Here is an 18,691-nt window from a genome sequence, read left to right as displayed (position 1 = left end):
GCCCTTTTTTGCCTCTTCAGTAATCTTCCAGATTACTATTACTCTCTGACATTCACACACTTGACATGTATTCCCTTCCCCCATAAGACAGGCACCAAACTGATTTTCTGCGTGCATCTGGACTCCTCCAAACCTGAACTAACCACTAGTCCCTTCCTTACCTTCATATCAAAGGCACAATTAGACAATGGCCTTTTTTCCTGAAGCTAGCCGTGGGGGACAGAGTGGAATAGTACAGAAGGAAATTGACTAAAGCAGAGCAGGGATTGCCTAACTGGGCAATCCCGCCTGGCTGGCAGTGGATGGAGCAGACAACCTAGGAAGTCCTTCCACTGAGATCATGTGTCCCACTTGTTCAGAATGAAACTCGGCTGGAGAGGAAAGCATTTGAGATTCAGATGAAGGATTTTCTCTTCTTCATTTCCAGGCAAAATAGATACAAAACAGAACATGGACTTCTTTAAGAACAGACCAGGAACACCAGCTTTTTACACTCTTCCATTTCTTGGGGACTTTTCAGCAAGAATTTGTCTGATAAAGAGCTAAGTAGAAAGTAAAAACATAGGAAATGACCCTCTATAAATATCACAACACTAACAGTTATGCATAATTTTTGAGTCAAGCTCCAGTTTTTGTCTTATCTGGTGGCTAACTGAATTTTGTAGTTTCTCAGGAAGATATTGGTGAAATCTTGCATGTAAATAAAGACAAGAATGTTACAGAAAGGTGTACTGTGGTATATTTATTTGTTCATCACTGCATGAAAGCTACCTTATTAGAAGAACTGTCAAAACCATTTGGGGCTATTCCCCACAAAAGAGGCTGTCAGGAGGTGATAAGAAATGGGTTTTAGTAAGGTTTCACTTTCTTTGAAATACTCTTGAACAGAGAATATCAGCAGGTTCAGCTCTTCTCCCTACCATTTATCTGTAAATTAGAAAATATCCTCTGGGCCACTTGAGCAGTGTTTACTTCTTCAGCTAAAGTTAATGTAATTTGGGATATGTGGGACTTCCCACCTGCATAGGAAGGAGTTACCACTACCCTACACTGAATGGCAACAGTCCCTGAGATGGAATCACTGTTGGAGACCTGCACTGCATGTCTCATCCTGCAGCTGTTACTGGTTTCCCAGTTGCCTACAGGTACAGCACCAGTACCTCTAGTCTACAAGGGCAGAGTTTACACAGTGCGTTGTTCTTGTAGGGCTGGCAATGACCAAGCTGTGAAATACCCAGTACATTTATGTGAGAAGAACTATGACCACTGTGAAGATTTTGCCTAGCTTGTTATATCCTGCCTACTATAGATATGGGCTTCTGCTTATTTCAGATTTTAGGGGCATGACCTGCCTTCTTCTGACTTTACTGGTCCTGGTCTGGTTTTCACTTCAATGGAACCCCTCTTGATGTAGTTCAGCGTTTGCAAGGATAAAATTCAGTCATGTGGCAGCTCAAGAAAATAATGTTTTGTTAACTCAAATGAGCACGGTAAGAGAGAACATAGACATGGATGTTCTCCACGGGAAATGGATGCAATTTTTCTATTTGACTTTGGATGAGAAATGTAAAACAAAAGAGGCATAAACAGAATCACTTTTCTGCCAATCCAGTCATAATGTTACTTACTGTTAAACCAGAACAGTTGGAAACAGCTAAGCATTGGGCTCCACTGTAACCCTAGCCATAGGAAAAGGCACAAGCAGTTTGGTTAAGGAACAATACTACAAGGGGATTTTTATGCTGATGTAAACTTGGAAAAAGAGAACATTAAATAGCAATAGAAATGGGTAATACTTGATCCAGAACTATTCTCAGTTTCTCACCAATTATTAATAGGATTTATTCTCTACTATTTCTCATTCTCACACTCAGTGTCCCACTGCTTCAGACTACAGAGAATTTGATAACAAACAAAATTTTACAGCCTGAAATGGGGGCAAGGCACTGGATGCAGAATGAGAAAATCTAGGTTTAATTCCTAGCTTAGTGACAGACTTCCTGTGTGGCCATGGGAAAGGCATTTAATCCATCATGTGCCCTTACTTCCCTATCTGCACATTTTTAAATTCTTTTTAAATGGGGATAAGCTGGTTTTGTTTTTTGGTTTTTTTTTTTTTTTTTTTTAACGGGGAACTCAAAAGCCATTTTGCTGTGCTGAGTGATTCCCTTATCCAGGTACATGCCTCTCAAGTGTCCTAACTCATAAAGCTGAAATCTGGCCATGCACTGGTCACCCTCCCGCTATGTGTTCCACAGAAGAAGATTAGGGACCATGGAGCAGGCAGAAGTTGTAGCTCCAAAAAATTATATCACTTAAGTATTTATGAAAATGCTACTCATAGTCTGTGATGCATCCTACAGAATTATACAGAGGTAGAATTACTGTCCAGTCTAATAAACCTTGGTTCTACCCATAAAATATTGGATAACAAGTGCTTGGAGCCCTCAGCCAGCTCTTCCTTATCCAGGATTGTTCAAGGTCAATAAGTAAACTTTGTCTTCCTCAGACTGATGCAGAATCAGGAAAGACATTTTATTTTTCCTCAACTGACCTTTGCCCATGCTATCACTGTGTTCCAAGAGAGATGTACAAATCTCAAAGGCAACTACCTCAAGGAAAGAAAAAAAGCAAAACCTGTTTAATAGCCAAAGCAGTTTTTAATTATCCTCAACGCTGAGGCCAGCATGGCAAAATAATCAGTGGTCTGAGAAAGGAGAGAAGAGAGGGGCTCAGCCTGTACCTCTGGTGTGGGAAATGACCTAAAACCGAAAACTTGCATCTCCAGTTCAGCTGCATAGTGCTTCTCATACACGTTCAGTTATGAGGTGCTAAAACTCACTCCAAAACGAAATTGCTAGAGTATTTTTTCTTAAATGCAAAAGATCTTCAGAAGCATCTCAGCATAAAGAAAAGTCTGGACCAGAGTATGGATTTGATATCCTGAAATTTGGGCTTCTGTCCCTACTTTATCTTCACCTACCCACCCTCCCAAGATCAGCCTCACTCACTTCTGTCACATCAGCACCAGGCTGAAATTTCACTCACTGCCCTGGTACAACACAGGATTTCTGCCTTTCCAAATCAGGCACAGAGCTTGGAATCAGCCCTCCTCTTTTTCCAGAAGTCCAAGTGATACAGTAGATTGCTCCTCTGTACTAAGATCAGGACTAATTAGAAGTCAGGAAACTATTTCCTTATTCCCCAAGGGATCTAATAATTCATTGACAATATTTATTCCCTCATGTACAGTCACCAAATCCCTAATTTATTTACTTTTACCTGCTTTATATTTTTCAATCTTATTTTTCAAGTTGAAGAGATGTGGTTTAAAGCAAAGTTGAGTACTTTGAACCACACCAATCCCACTGCACCCTGGAGAAGAACACACAAGACTGTTTTGCTGCATCTGTTAGAAACACAAATTTGCTCTCTGGTCTCCAGAATATTGTATATGGTTTAGATTACATAGCAGAATTGATTACATTTCATTCTGCCCTACCTTACACTTACCTTGGCTAGAACTTGTAAAGCTTAATTAATCAATTATGTATATATATATAGCCTTAATTAGACTGTAAATTCTTTGGGGTATTCTGTTGGTGTTTGTGCAGTGTTTAAAGTAACAGAGGTTCTTTTCCAGTAGACCCATGCCACAAAGTAAAATGAGAATAAAAAAAAAGTCCCAACAAAACAATTGGAAAAAAATGGCAGTAGAAAAACCCCAAGCTTAATTCACTCCCTTTCTCAGTCTTACACCAACAGCAAGAGCTAAAATAGAACAAAGGACACACAATTACATGCAACTAGAACAAGATCTGTCCTGTGAAAACTGGTGCCAGGCATTCAGAGGGTGATCAAAACTTGGTCTCCTGTAAGGGTTAATGATCTATTCAGACTATCATTGTTGGCATTTCCTGCCATCTCAGCATTTATGGAATATTTGAAAATGTTTACCATGCAAAGTTTCTGTCAAACTTCCTCTCTGCATCTAGTTGCGTGCCCTAGCCAGTATAAGTGCCTTTTACTTGGAAGAATCTTTTTAAAAGCATCTGCCCAGTTTATGTTTAAAGTGCTCTTCAAATATTCCAAAGGATAAGACATTGTATTGTGCTTCCACCAAATATGACGGATTCTCAGGGTAGAAACAAACAAATGTGTGTCTTAACGTGCCATAACATATCAGGAAACCTTCTTTCCCATGAGCTACCAAGTTGCAGCTCCTTGTTGCTACCAAGGCAGAGAGAGTACATCAGCAGTGCCCAACCCAGGATTCATAAAGCACCTAAATTTTATACTAACACCCAGACAGTATGGTGGAATTAAGTGTGAGGCAAATAGAAAAATGAAAAAAATCTGTGACTGATGAATGATGCTTTGTTAATTTAGAAGAGAGAAAAAGTCAACTTTGAATCTGAAGTTACTTGTCCAACACAAAAAGATACAATTTTAATGGCTGATTATTTCTGAGCACATAAGACACTCAAATCTCAGAAATCACAATATTCTACTTGAAGGCCTTTAGACTCTTGGAAACTGTTAGTCATCAGGATTGTCACTTGCATTAGAGTGGTTCTAAGAAGTCTCCTTGCCACCTGGATAAATGAAGTTCAGCTCATCTACAGTTCAAATTCCTTTACCTCAAATTCATCATGGAGGTAAATTCATCATCACCAGGAAAGCTGATGTGAATCACAGGCTCACACCTTCAGGGTAAGCTGCTTCTCAAGTGCTTTAAGAAGAGAACGTTAAAAGTTTCATTTTCTATAATCATCTGTTTTGTCAAATGAATGTGCAGTGCCGGCCACCAGGGCAGGATGGTGGCATGCTGCAGAAAACCTTCCCAGCAAGTCTGCTGAAACTAGCTTCTGCTGATGCAAATGTGCTATTTGCTAGAGCTGCCCATGGCTATCTGATTAACTCCCATCCTATGCCTGAGCGTGAAAAACACAACCCGCAGCCCAAAATGTGAGGATCACTGTGTTCTCAGGAAGTAGGCTACTATTTGTGCTCTGTCTCACTGAGGGCAAAAAAGAGGAGTGAAAAAAACCACCATTGCAGAGAAAACATGAGTTCTCACACAGGAAGGCAGGGGACTGCATTGTGCTCAACTAGCCTGGTGTTTGTGAGGAGTTATATCTTGAACTTACCTGAAGCTCCCCAAGATGTGCATAAGGAGATTCCCTGAATACAAATTGCTTTCTGGGACAGAAGAGCAGAGGGGTCCATCACAACCTTTATTACACTGGTACTTTTGACTGTGCTTTTGTATTTGTCAGCTCAGTTAGCTACTGAAACATCTCTAAGAAAGTTATCAAGTTAGGCATGCATAGGCTTTCAGTGGAAAGTTGTATCTCAAATGAGAGATACAAGATATTATATCTGCATTTTCCATGAGATTATTTCAATATGTCACCTATCTCTCCCTCTGCTCTGGGTATTATATGCCCCTCAAAGCTTCACTATGCAGTCATCAATTTGGTTTAGGACTGCAAAAGGAATCTTCTGGAGAAAAACATTTAATGAATGTTTCCCTGTCTCTCCATTACAGACCTTACTTCTATAATACTGAAAGGAATTAAGTAAATAGAGCACCTGAATGCAAGGAGGAATAGCACTTACGAGCTGCAGGGAAGAATCCTCAAGACCCGTGTACCCCTCACTGCTAAGCCAGTATAGGCAGGCAGAAGAGCCTTTTCAGGCAAAGAATGCTGACAGGAAGACTTGGGGGCATGTGTGTTTCTCTCCCTCCTTTCTCCATCTCCCTCTATCTTCATTAATTCCTTGGGGGTCCTTCTTGTACTATGACCTTCACAGCTGCCTTGGCCCAGCCACTTTACATAGACTACAAAAGCCACAGTGGGTACAAGCAGATCTTCCTCAGCTGTTACCCACTTCCCAAATGGAATTTACAGTTAGGTTTCTTATAGGGATACAGACAAGCTAGCAGGAACTAACCTTTTCCTCTTTTAGGTTTGAAAAAAATATTTTTATGGCATGTGTTTATGTTGCAGAGTATATGTTTGCTTGGTCTAAAGAAGAAGGAAAAGCTCAGCTTTCAAGATAAATGTTCTTTTTCATATATGTACTGTTTTTACAGAGACATAAACATAGAGGAACTTGGTTTTGCAGGCACATAATTTTGTGTGCTGACAGACACATATCTGTATGTACATATATGTATGTGTGTACATATAAACATTCAAAGGGGAAAATATGGAATAAATGGGTCCTGATGGCTGGAAAATACATTGTCATTTCAAACGTCAAAGGGAGTATTAAAGAGAAAAAATGAATTATAAAAAGCTTTAGAAATGAAAAACATATTTGCATTATCTTCTAAACACCAAGGCCTGTATCATGTATGGTATAAAAATCAGTCTCTTTCTTTGAACACAGGAAAGAGCTTATTATTAATGGTTATACTGTATAGCAAATGTACAGTCTCATTAATGTGTGATTACAGAATAAACAATATCAGACTTCTGTAGTCTGTTTTGCAAGGAGAAAAAGAATTCCACTTAACACCACAATAAGCCCATGATAGGATACCAATTTTACTAGGATCTACTAGCAATGTAGTGGCAAGATTAAACAAATGTGGTACTACAACAGAGGTAATGCCTCATTACCATTATTCCACCCTCATATATTTCATGTGTTGGGCTCCAAAGCCACTGAAGCCTTCTGCTAGCACAATTATCATTTCTCATTTTTACTTCTACTTGCCATTATGTGGACAAATGGGCAGCAAACTCAACCCCGCCCCAGAAAAGCCTAGTTCCCATTTGACTTCTAGATAAATTGTTGTAGATCCACACCTGCAGCAGACAAAGCTCCAGTGACCATGCTGGCCATTAAGGCTTCCCCACCTCCTCTCCACCATCCAGCCACAGGACGTGCCAGTTACACATGAAAGGAAAAAGAACAAACCCTGACTCAGAAAGGAAAGGCCATATGAATGGGGAAGGGATGTTCTCACTTCTTTGCTCATGGCTTCAGTCTGAGAAAACTGGGAGGAGTGCTTTGCTTTGGAAAGACAGAGACATTTGCAGCCTGAATTGTGAATAACAGCCAGCTGGAGGTCAGAGTAAAAATGGATCATGCACAGTTTGACACTTCTCTCAGTCTCATTGGTGTTTTCTCTTTGCAAACCTGGGCACAAAACCCAAGCATCCCATAATAAGGCAAACATATTTGTCATTGCAAATTCTATAGGTGCATGTGTTGTTTTCCCCTGAAAATAAATTTTCATATGGAAAGAACTGGAAGATGTATCTGAAATGCAGATGCAGCGTGAGGGGTGCAGAAACAGTGTTCCTCAGTTCACAGTCCCCATTTTGGTGCTAGTGAAACCATCCTGCTTCAACGCCAACCACTACCACCACTTCCGAGCATTGCAACACATATTCACAGCAGGAAAAAACAGGTTCCATAACTTGGTCCATATAATGCTGAGGTGCACAGTACTGTGAATGAGAAGGGACGGATCTCCCTTCAAAAAACCCCTAAGCCACTATGAAAAATCTGAACACAAAACTGTTAGCTTAGACAAAAACCCCCAAAACTCAAAAACCGCCAAAGATTTGGGAAGTTCAAATCCATAGCAGGGATGTTGGCTGATCACAGCTTCTTACAAACACAGGATGCTTCTAAATGATGAAATATGGAGAATGAATATTTCCTCTTCTATTAATTGCAACACAAGCTGAAAGTGTCGCCAACTTTAGTTCAAACCCACCTTTTCATTGCATTAAACACTTCTGTTGTTACTTAATCAGCAGGGAGGGCAAAATCATGTGCAGATAGTCTGTTATATGAAGGAATTAACAACTTATTCTAAAGATTCTCAGTTATTATTGTTTTTTAAAGAAGTGTCAGGGAACAATGAGTTTCTTATATCATTCCATGAAATAATCTAGAAGTTACTGAAAACTCTGGTAAGAGCCACTTCCTCAGAAGTAACATTTCCAGGGTAAAAAAAAGGTTCATGTGAAAGTTCTCCTTACCCTTCAGTTTCTTCTCCTTTTTTTTCCCTCCTTTTTTTTTTTTTTTTTTTTTTTTTTTTTGTTTTTTTTTTGTTGTGTTTTGTTTTTTTTTTTTTTTTGTTGTCTTTAAACTCTGATATGTGGCTGGGAAGAGTGGAAGTTAATTCATGCTGTCATATTTCTCCATTTTTGCTACATTTATTGCACTTCTCAAACAAGATAATTTTGGACTATCTTTGAGAGAAGAGGAACAAGAGAAATGGAATATGGAAAAAAAAGAGGAAAATATGTGCCTAAACTTTTCTTTTTAGATCAGGCCTGTTTTGGGTGGAATTTGAGAACAATTCTGTGCTTGCTCTGCCATTTTTTTTTCTGCAATCTTTCAATCAGGTTCTTAATTCAATTTGTAGGTACGGATTTTGCCAGGTTAGGATTGAAATCTCATTTTCATCAACAGAATATGAGTTATTCACTCCCAAAAATCCTATTTGGTGCCTGTGATGTCACTACGGCTAAAGGTGAAACAATAGATTAGATATCTTCTTGGGATCTCTTTTTATGCAGGCAACTTAGACACCTAAATGCTTCTGAGAAACATGACCCTAAACTGCAATACAAGAACCAGGCATTATTCTTAACTTCAAGATGTGCAAAAAAAATAAAGAAATAAGCACACACCAGGGTTAATTTACTAGGAATTGTGTTCCTGCATGTGCACCTTTGTAACACAGAATCCACACAGACTCTATGGTCGAGGGAGGAGACAAGAGAGGGAGGGAAGGAGCAGCAGTATGTCTTGCATTGCAGGCTGAGGTCTAGCCTGCTTTTGGGCTGCTGTTCTGCTCACTTGTTCAGGGAGACAGCTGGATGAGGCATGACAGTTTCCAATAAGCCATGTCTGGAAGCCAAAATCCTGGGACGGTAGCTGATCCACCTTCACAAGTTAACAGCTTCTTGTGGTCCCACATCACCACCATAAATGACATGCTGAAGGCAAGCCTGAACTGGTGGCTATGTCACACCTCTCTACTGTCTGACTGCCTGCCAGGCAAAGCTTTTTCCTAAAAGGCTGTCTGAGGCTTCAAGGAACCTCACATAGTGAACTCAAAGGAAAAGGTTTGGGAATGAACCTCTGCCCTGCTGCAATGACTGGTGTTCACTCCTGGCTTTAGGACTAACGCTCCAAAAAGGAGTTCTTCCATGCCCTCTCTTTATCATAAATGGCTTTTTCTACTTTGGAGAAACCTGTGGAGGCATGGCCACACTGCACATCCTTCCTTGCAAATCTCAGATGTGGTGGATTGAGCCAGAGTGACACTGTGTTTGCACATTTTACTGTGGGACAGAGCCTGGGAAGTTCATCTGAGGTGAGAGCATAACTGCAGGTCCTCTGCAGCCAGAAACCATCTCTTCCCAGGGAGCCACCAGAGCAGGAGCTGAAATTACAGAAATGTGAGGAGTGGCTGAACAAGACCAAAAGAGCAGCTGGTTCTGAAACATCGCCTCTGTAGGGGCAAGTAGTTCCTGCACTGTGCCTCAGTCCAGCAGTTAATTTTTTGGTAAGGCTGCAGTCAAGAGCACTCAGGGTGAGAGAAAACTTGCTTAAGGTAAAAAGCAAGCCTACAACAAAGACCAAGCAACAATTAACACAGAACAGAGGGGTGGCTGGTGTCAGGAGATGAATCCAACCTTTTGATGAAGAATTATTCCCTTAAAAATCACCTGAATTTTTGGAAACTGCAGTTACAGACATCCTCCCCAGCTTAAAATATGCCCATCTTCCAGCCAGAGCCTGGTGTTTCTGAGTTGAGCTGCAGCCACTGCTGAGATCCTGCTAGATAAATTTAACTCCTGAGCTAGAAGGGGGCTTATCTCTGAGGCACATCTCTTCTGCTCAGATAAAGAGAACTTCCTCTCACTGCAGTTTAGATCAGCAGACTCAATCTCTGTGCCTAAAGCCACACAGCTAAACACACTGCATCTCTCCTATTCAAGCAATGCCACCACTCTCCAACACTGAACAAATAAAACTTGCACAGTTCCCAGGTCTTTCCTGACTCTTGTGCTGATGCTATCTTCTGAAAACACAGCTTTACCCAGCAGGTGCTCATGAAATAGGCTGCAGCTCCACAAGCTACACAGCTCTGGAGAAATAGGAGAAAAAAACCATAGCTTCAGCACCTCCTGCAATATCGTGTTGCCACACAGTGGCAACACAAATCACGCTGCTGTCATGTTTCTGAGTAATAAAAATCCTCATAAAACTAAATAAAAATCATTGTAAAAATACAACTCTTTTTAGGATCAGTTCTGTTCTCAAGGCTTTGATTTTGTCATGTGCTATGGTTGCATCAAGAGGGCAGATTTTTACATGCCTGATCTGGCTTTGCACAGACAGGTTGAGAGAACTGAGCTCATAATGCAGCACAGCCTATGCTGGCGCTGCAGTAGCTCTGTTTTCCAGGCTGGGTCACCCTTACTTCCACAAATTTCTTGCAAGTTTATTCTGAAAATGTTCACCCTCCATTACTTGCAGAAAGCATTTTTAAATTTGATAGAGGAATTCACCTTTAGTAATAGGGCATTTTTCCATCTGCCTTCGTGCACATTTTTCTAAGTCATTACATAGGTCAGAGCTTGTCTCTTGGCACAACAGGAAATTCCAAATGGCCCCATATACCAGGGTCTTCTGCACCTCACTGCTTCACACTATGCTCATGCAAAATATTCCTTTGAAGGCTGGAATATAACTTATATCCTGTATAGCATATTTAAGGGCATTCATCGAATTTGTCACATGCCTGCTCCAACTAAACCATCCCCATCCTCCTTATACAAATCCCTATAAGAGTTTTGGAGGCAAAGCTAAAATGATCCTGACAAAAATATCTCCTGCATTCTTCTTAAAAAATATACATCATACTGGCAGGCTCTCAGAACATACAATACCAGTCCATACTGGGGACTGTTACTTTGGGGTTAGAAATAGGGGCTTCAGACCAAACAAGAGGGGAGATTCCTGACTTCCCTATTTTTAAAAGTTCCTAAAATATTTCCACTTCAAGTTTTTCAATTCCTTCAGAAGCCTCCTCAGTTGGACTTTCAAGCCTTGTCTCATTTTGGACGGTTAAAGATAATTTTCAAAGCTCCCCAAACCATCTCAAAACAAATTTTCTCTCTGCTCTCATGGGGGCTACATCAGGTGAGACAACAATTATTAGTGACTATTTACAAAGGCTCGTCACTTTCTACACACTTTCGGACCTTTGAGTAGCAGAGATGTCCATCTGAAACCTGAGCAAATAAAACATGTTACACAGCCCTTCAGGTTATTTCAGCTCTTGGAATTTGGTTCTCTGAATGTCCAGGCACACACATACCACATTTTATTATTCATACACAAGACACTGCCTTCATAGCCAGTGAACACCCACAAGGAGGTGGCTTGTGTGCAAAGATATTTAGCTCCAGCTGTCTTTTTCTTCAGCCCCTTTCTCTGCCCAGCAGAATTACCAGGGCACCAGTGCACTGGACCTGTCTGAACCACAGGACTGATTTTGCAAGCTGGGGTGGGGCACTTCCCCTTTTGTCTTTCCTCGCTTTTCCCCTCTGTCTGCAGCCTTTCCACACTTCTACTTTGTCTCCACCCAGCTGTGTGTGAGTTGCAGTAGATTTATGTAATGACAATGGTTGTGGTTGCCTGGTGGCCCCTCAGCAATTCTTGTGCCCATGCTCTCAAATGGTTGAGCTCCTTTTAAGGAAATAAAGCATCAAAGTGTCTCAGAGAGGGGACACTTGCCTGCATCAGTAAATAGCTCCTCATGCAGGTTACAACCTCTGAATGGTTGAGAGGCAGGACCCCAGGGCATGAAGGCAATGCCAGGGTCCCAGTGATGCCAGGCACCAAAGCCTGAAGCTACACAGGCTTCTGCTTCAATAACTGAGTTGTGGGAGGGACCCCACATCATCACTTGGTATTACCCACTGGGAGAGAAAAATGTCAAAAAAAAATCTTCCTTTTAATGTTGTTTCCCATACTCATTTATTTTAAACAAATAGACTTTATAACTTCATATGAATCTTCTCTGTTTTCTACTGATGTCTATGATCACCCTGACTCGTTACTTTGGGTATACTCTGTCAGTTGTTTGACAGTTTCAACCCAATTTTGTGAGATGAATTCTCCCCATCTCTTAAAAAGAAGAAGATCTCTATACATTGTTTGTTCCAGGCCCAGACTGTAATCTGTGATTGCAGTGGTAACATTTGACTTCTGTCTTAGAAGCCTATGGTCATCTGCAGCACCGGACAGCTATCTGTGCAGAAATGGTGAGCCCACAGCCTCTTTCTGAAGCCACTAAAACTGTGAGATGTTTTTTTTTAATCCAGTGATGACCACCTATGGAATGAGCAGTTATGGATAAAGGAAGGCACTGCCTACCTTTCTAGACAAATGCCACCACTGCAGCAAAGGGCTCTTTCTCCATGAAGTAGGATTTGATCTACAGATCACTGACTCATTAACTTCCCACACATGGCTTGAACTAGGATACAGTCTCAGAGTACAAAGAGCCCTAAATTGCAACTGTTTACCACACACAGGATGTTCAGTACTGATCATCCACAAAAGGTGCACACAACGTTTAATCTGAACCTTGCAGAGACTGAGAATTATCAAATGATATTTCCAATAGGGTACCATGGGAAATAGGGCTGTTCAAAATAGGCTGCAATGCACTAATTCTTAATGGAATGGACTTTCAGTGGATTTCCAAATAACTCAGAGCAAGATTTCAAAAGGATATTTAGGAGAGATGGTAAAAGAGAGTCTCTAGAGCCTTAAAGATCTACGAAAATCTCACACTTTGCTGAAAATGTTCACTGTGTTTTCTAGAGAAACTATCTGTAGAGCACATGGGTGAAAAGAACAAGATTAAAATAATAAAGTATTACAGGTGTCAGATCAGCCTGAGAAGTAAATTTGGGGTGGAGAATAGGATAAGGAAGGAAGAAGATCTAGGGGACAGAGCAGCAGAAATTAAGCATGCAGAAGGAAGCTGCTCAACACATAGCGGCTTTCTGGGGGTTGCAACATTAAAATCATAGTAAGCTCATCAAGGAAATGAAGAGTCTTGATGGTGATCAGAACATCTCTTCCAATACGTTTCTGCTTTGCTGTGCTACTTGGGGTTCTTACTAGAAACTGTTGATGACTTTACTTCCATAAATTATCCTTTCACACCAGTTGATCATTTTTGCATTGGTCAGAAGAAACCCATGTTTTGGGCATGCCCCTGCCTGGGGACACAAGTCAAAACATACATTTCATGATCATCTGGGTACCTCTTTTATGAAATTTGCACCCTCTGTAGTCATTTTAAATGATAATTCAAAACCTAAAGGCAACCAATAAAATCTGGCAAGTAGAGGACTTCAACACCTTCCTTCTCAGAGCAGGAGAAGTATTTCAAATGTTTCTATCAGCTCTGTAGCACCACATTAAAGTCTCAGTACATGTTTGGAAGAAGCACAAAAGCAGGTTTTTAAAAACACATGGAAGAGTACAGCCAATCTTTTTTTTTTTCTAAAAATAGCTTATTTCCTCTAATTTTTGACATTTGAAATGCTAAATTGATGAAAAAGGTAATTAAACTTTTAACTCCAGGAGTCAAATAATGAAAAATTTTTTCATTAAATGTTACTACAAATCTGAGTATGCAAGTTGTCAACTGAACATTTCTATCTCACAGACTGATTAAAACTAAAAAAAAGACTTCTCACCTAATTTCAGTAGGATGAGGTAAATATTTAGTCTTTTCATTTAAAAAATTCGCAATTCCCGTTGTTACCTCTATAGCCCTACATATACAGAAAAATCCTCCAGAACGTAGAGACTTCATTAAATGTCTGACTCAAATTCCTTGGTGTATGCTGTATGGACAGCTGATCTCTCAGGGTGTTACAGGTTAAGTGGAATGCACTGTAAACCCTATGTTGAAATATATACAAATGCTAGGGGATTCCCTTTTGATGAAAGAAACAGATGGGACATTAGGAAAGTTATACAGAGATAAATTCTTCACTGGCCATATCTGCTCATGCAGGGCCTGTTGGTTACCACAGGCCACAGTCTAGCTCCCACCTGCCAGATAAACACAGATAACATCTGGGTCTTTACAATGCTCTCCTGTCGATCTTTCAATCTTCAAACTAATTTTTCAGATCATTCTTGTCTACCTAAGTTTGGTGATAAAAAGCAGTGAGGAACAGATCTTGGGACTTGGCAATGACAATGTTGTACTAAACACCAAGCCTGTCTACACTGCCAGGCCACTGCCTACATAGGAAGACAGCCCCCTTTCACCCCTAATACACCTATAGGATCACGTAGGCCAAACACCACTCCTAAGGTATTATTTTATTCCTAAGAGATTTTCTTTTGATGAAGATTCAGAATGCACAGCAATCATATGGCTCCTGATATGCCTGAGGCATATATTCACATCCTCTTTTGTAAAAAGGGAGAATTAATTTTTTTAGTATACTGTTTTCAGAGAGCTAGCTTAAGCTAGCAAAAAGGAGCAATAGAAGAGGTAAAAGTATATGCAGTTTTATAGAAAAGACAAACATTGCAAGCACTGGAGTTGATACCTACAGATCATCCATAAAGTAGAGCATTGTGAATTGTCTTTTTTTCTGTTGACTATGGTAAATGTCTTACTACAAGATATGACCCTTATAAACAAAAGACATATGGGTAGAGAAAGTGGCCGTAGAAAAATTGTTAATATCAGAGCATGGAAAATCTAATTTATTGCTGAGTAATGAGAATAACAGATGGAACTTATAATACTTAGAATATGTGTACATGTTGATATATGACTGAACTGTTGGCAGAATCATTACATCATCAGCAAATATGAAGTTCAACTTTGCTGGGTCTTCATGATATTTGTGTGTATATTAAGGAAAATTCAACACAATGAAAAATTGTGTCTGGGCTTGAACAAAAACTTAAAAATTTAATTTTTGACTCAGGGCTTATATATTTTGTAGGGCTAGTTACTGTGGGACAAAGGCGACACAACTCATTTTGCTGAGTTGATAGACAAGCAGTTAATGAAAGATTTTGTCCAAAAATCTTTGGACAGAAAAACAAATCACCTAGTAAGTGATCAGATTGTTAAAAAGCATTTTTAAATATGCTTCTTTTCATAAAGTATGTTGATATGCATGTAGGAGCTGAAATTGTTGCTCACATTTTTGATAAGAGGGGATCAAATGGTAAATAAAATGAAGATGCATAAGATGATGCACTCAGTACTAGCTTGTGCTGGAGTTTGGGAGTAGATTCTATTCCTAATGCTGGCACCATCCTGCTGTATTATGTTGAATTAATTATTTTGCCTTCTGTGCCTCCCTTTCCACCTAGTATCCTTTACTGGATTTCCTTAGAGAATTAATATTTAAAGGCACTTGCAATCTTTCTGTAAATCGTCCACCCTGACCCTTACTCTTACAATAATGTTAGAATGTAAGAATAATGCGCAATACTTTTATTCATGGGTAAATACTTGTACTTTGATAGTCATTCCTTTACAGAACTATTTTTATCATATAGGGCATTTATCACAGCATTCTGGGAGTCAGTGTGCTTTTTCTCCCTCTCTTCTTTTTTTTTTTTTCCTATTAGTAAACAGGCACAATGCTCAAGTAATATTTAGTCTTTTTAGTGCACCACGTGGGAGCTCGTGCATACAGCAGTCAACAGCATTGCTGGTCCTTGGTGTGAGTCTGGGATCCCTAAGAATAATCAGCATTTTGCACAATCATCTCTGGACAACAATTCTAACCCAACAGACTTTATCAATTGTGGATTTTTATCCAAAAGATAAGTGTTTTCCAAAGTTCTCCCAGGTAAAAAATCAAAGATAAATGAAGATCAAATATTGGAATCTCAAATATATAAATACTACGTATGTTCTAATATGCATTTCTGAAGAAATCTGAATAGCAGATAACTCAGTAACATTCAAGATAGCATTCAAATTAATAATAAAATAAAATAATAAAAATACCTGAGCATTTATTGAATTTTTATCAAATCTGACTTAATATAATTTTGACCTGGACCCACATATTTCATTCCATTTCCTACACACAATGAAAACTCTTTTTCCTGAGGAGAATATCAAGCAACAGTCATGGTAAGATAAAAAGTAGGATCTTTATAAGTTCTCTGCAGATGAAGATGCCTTTCCCAAACAAAAGGTTGCACAAAAAACACTATGCACCTGAAGAACACTATGCACCTGAAGAAGATGGAAAGGCACAGGACCTGCTTGTTTATCAGCTTGTGAAAAAGTAATTTAACATTATTGTTATATCATCTACTAGTATTTCTTATTAGATTGTATTTGTTATCTTACCCAAGATTCTGTCATTCTTAGAACTCTGCTGACCTCCAGTACTAGTTGAAAGGTCCTCTGGTATAGGCATAGGTTCATCTGGATCATCAGGGACATCACTAGTTGGAGGACTTTCCTTTCCTAATCATGAGGAAAGCATCAGTTAGATTGTCATAGAGTAGCCTCATTTTCAAATAATACAATAAGAGGAACCACAAACCAAATAAAACTTACAAAACCCCTAAACACTACTAAAGCATGATATTCTTAGGACCAAACCCCACTCTCCCACAAAGAAACTTCTTAGGAATACAGGGGAATAATATTTTTTAAAATAATGCATACCAATGTCTCTGACAAATTTACTGAGTATGGATACACAGTTATTAGCCTTACCATTTTGGATATTTGTGAGATATGTATGTTTTCCAGCTGCTATGCTCAGAAGATCCAATTTAGCCAACACAGACTGACAGATTATAAAGGTAATCAAATGGACATTCTTGGTAAAAAATCTTCTTTCTTCCACAACTTCTCCTTGAGAGCACATCTGGATTTGCTTCAAAGACACAGTGAATTCTAACCCACAGGTATTCTGGGGCTCCAAATGAACTACCTCAAATAAAGTTTTATCTTCAACTGAAAATTCAGCTACAATGCCAGCAAGCTTCACTAATACCCCCAGATCAAGTTCTGGCTGGTCCTTGTGCCTACAAGTAGTGAAGCACCTGTAAGTATCAGGACTTCTTAAACATGTACAATTAGCAGACTTCAAGGATTTTATAGTCTTCTATTTGCAAATAGGAAACAAACCCCAACATCTTGAGTACACAAGGTTTTGCAGAGGCCAACAGTTTGGTGCTTTAAAACACTGTAGATATTGTGGAACTGTTTTAGTGCCAAACACAATACAGTAAGAAAAAAGAACTCTCTTGCTAAATATTGTGCTTCCAGAAATGGTGAGGTTTCTTGATTCACCCCTCAGTAACAGCATACATCTCCTGCCCGTAGTACTATCACTGTCTTGCAGAACTTTCAAAATGACTGCATACATCCCTAACAAAAGCATGCCTTGGAAACATCTACTGAAGGAATTATCTAAGTGATTAGTTTCATTGACTATTACTAAAAGACTGGCCTTTGCATTAATAGCAAAGAGCAGAACAGGCCCAGAGCAGAATTCAAATGCAGTAATGTTCTTGTAAGACCTTTGTCTCGAAAATGGAGATGTTGCCAAATTACATTGATGAAATCTGTTTGACATCCTGTGGCAACTGGCACACCAGTAAGGGCAGTAATTTTATGGCACACAGCCTTACCAAATTGGTGGGTTTTTTTCCTAAAGAGGATTCCCTCATTAAAACACAAACATCAATTAAACCTCAAAACACCAGAAATGCAAAAACTAAACCAAATATACCTTACTTTAGTGACAGCAGTTTAGTGGTGCCAGTTACGGACTTGATCTGAATGAAGTGAATGGTTTCCTCCCTGCCTCCTGGATGGGTCAAAGCATTGTGTTTTCCCATCTATACTGATCATGATGGGGAGAAATGACAGGTAGTTTTAAATCATCTTCCAAATTAGCTGTTTTGAGTTGTTGGCACAGACTTATGTTTAAATGAATTAAATGAGTATGTGACTGCATTTCTTAATGACACACCTATGAAACTGTGGAATAATTGCTGAGCAGGAGTTTTGAGTGCTGCAGCAGGTGAACCATCCCAAACTGCACCCAGAGGACTCCAGGGTATTGAAGAAACAGTCCTGCACTGGCAGGAGGATTAACTAGATGATTTAATAAGGTCCCTCTCATACCCAGATTCTGTGGCATATTCTTAAATGGGCAAAATCACACCCACTGGATATCAGTGCAAGAGCAAAGGCAGATTGCATAAATGGAAAAGAGGGAGCATGAATTTTATAGCAAAGGTAAACAAAAGCAGGAAAGTAAGTGATTTTTTTTTTGCCATTCACAATTTAGCTCCTTATTTAATTATTTCTTCAGATTTCTGGGATGTAGGGAACTTACAGAACTGACAGCAAACTTTCCATTGCAAGTCCTAACCTGCCAAGTTGAGGCATCTCTTACAGATAAAATGCACAAGTAAGGAGAGATAGCTGAAATATTTCAGTTTGTTCAACACATTTTGCCCCACACAAAACAAAAACCAAAAAACCCCAGAGGTTTAATTGGAGGGAAAGCAACAGCCTGGCAGCTATCTTCACATTACACATAAGTTAACGAAATTCATTAAAAAGTAACAGTAATCCAAAGCTACCTGCATCTTCCAA

At 39.5% G+C, this 18,691-nt stretch overlaps 1 protein-coding gene across 2 annotated transcripts in view; it reads right to left on the bottom strand.

Annotated features, from left to right (window-relative positions):
• Positions 1-18,691, bottom strand: part of IKZF1 (IKAROS family zinc finger 1) — a 65,158-nt gene that overhangs the window by 30,068 nt on the left and 16,399 nt on the right. For both annotated transcript variants that reach the window (XM_030971322.1, XM_030971323.1), the window contains exon 3: positions 16,418-16,537. In XM_030971322.1, the coding sequence (XP_030827182.1) occupies positions 16,418-16,537 (120 nt within the window). The remainder of the gene's footprint in view (positions 1-16,417; positions 16,538-18,691) is intronic.

Source organism: Camarhynchus parvulus, chromosome 2, assembly GCF_901933205.1.
Source record: "Camarhynchus parvulus chromosome 2, STF_HiC, whole genome shotgun sequence".
Classification (NCBI taxonomy): Eukaryota; Metazoa; Chordata; class Aves; order Passeriformes; family Thraupidae; genus Camarhynchus; species Camarhynchus parvulus.
The sequence above is the reverse complement of the archived record's forward strand: the minus strand, read 5'-3'. Positions and strand labels throughout refer to the sequence as shown.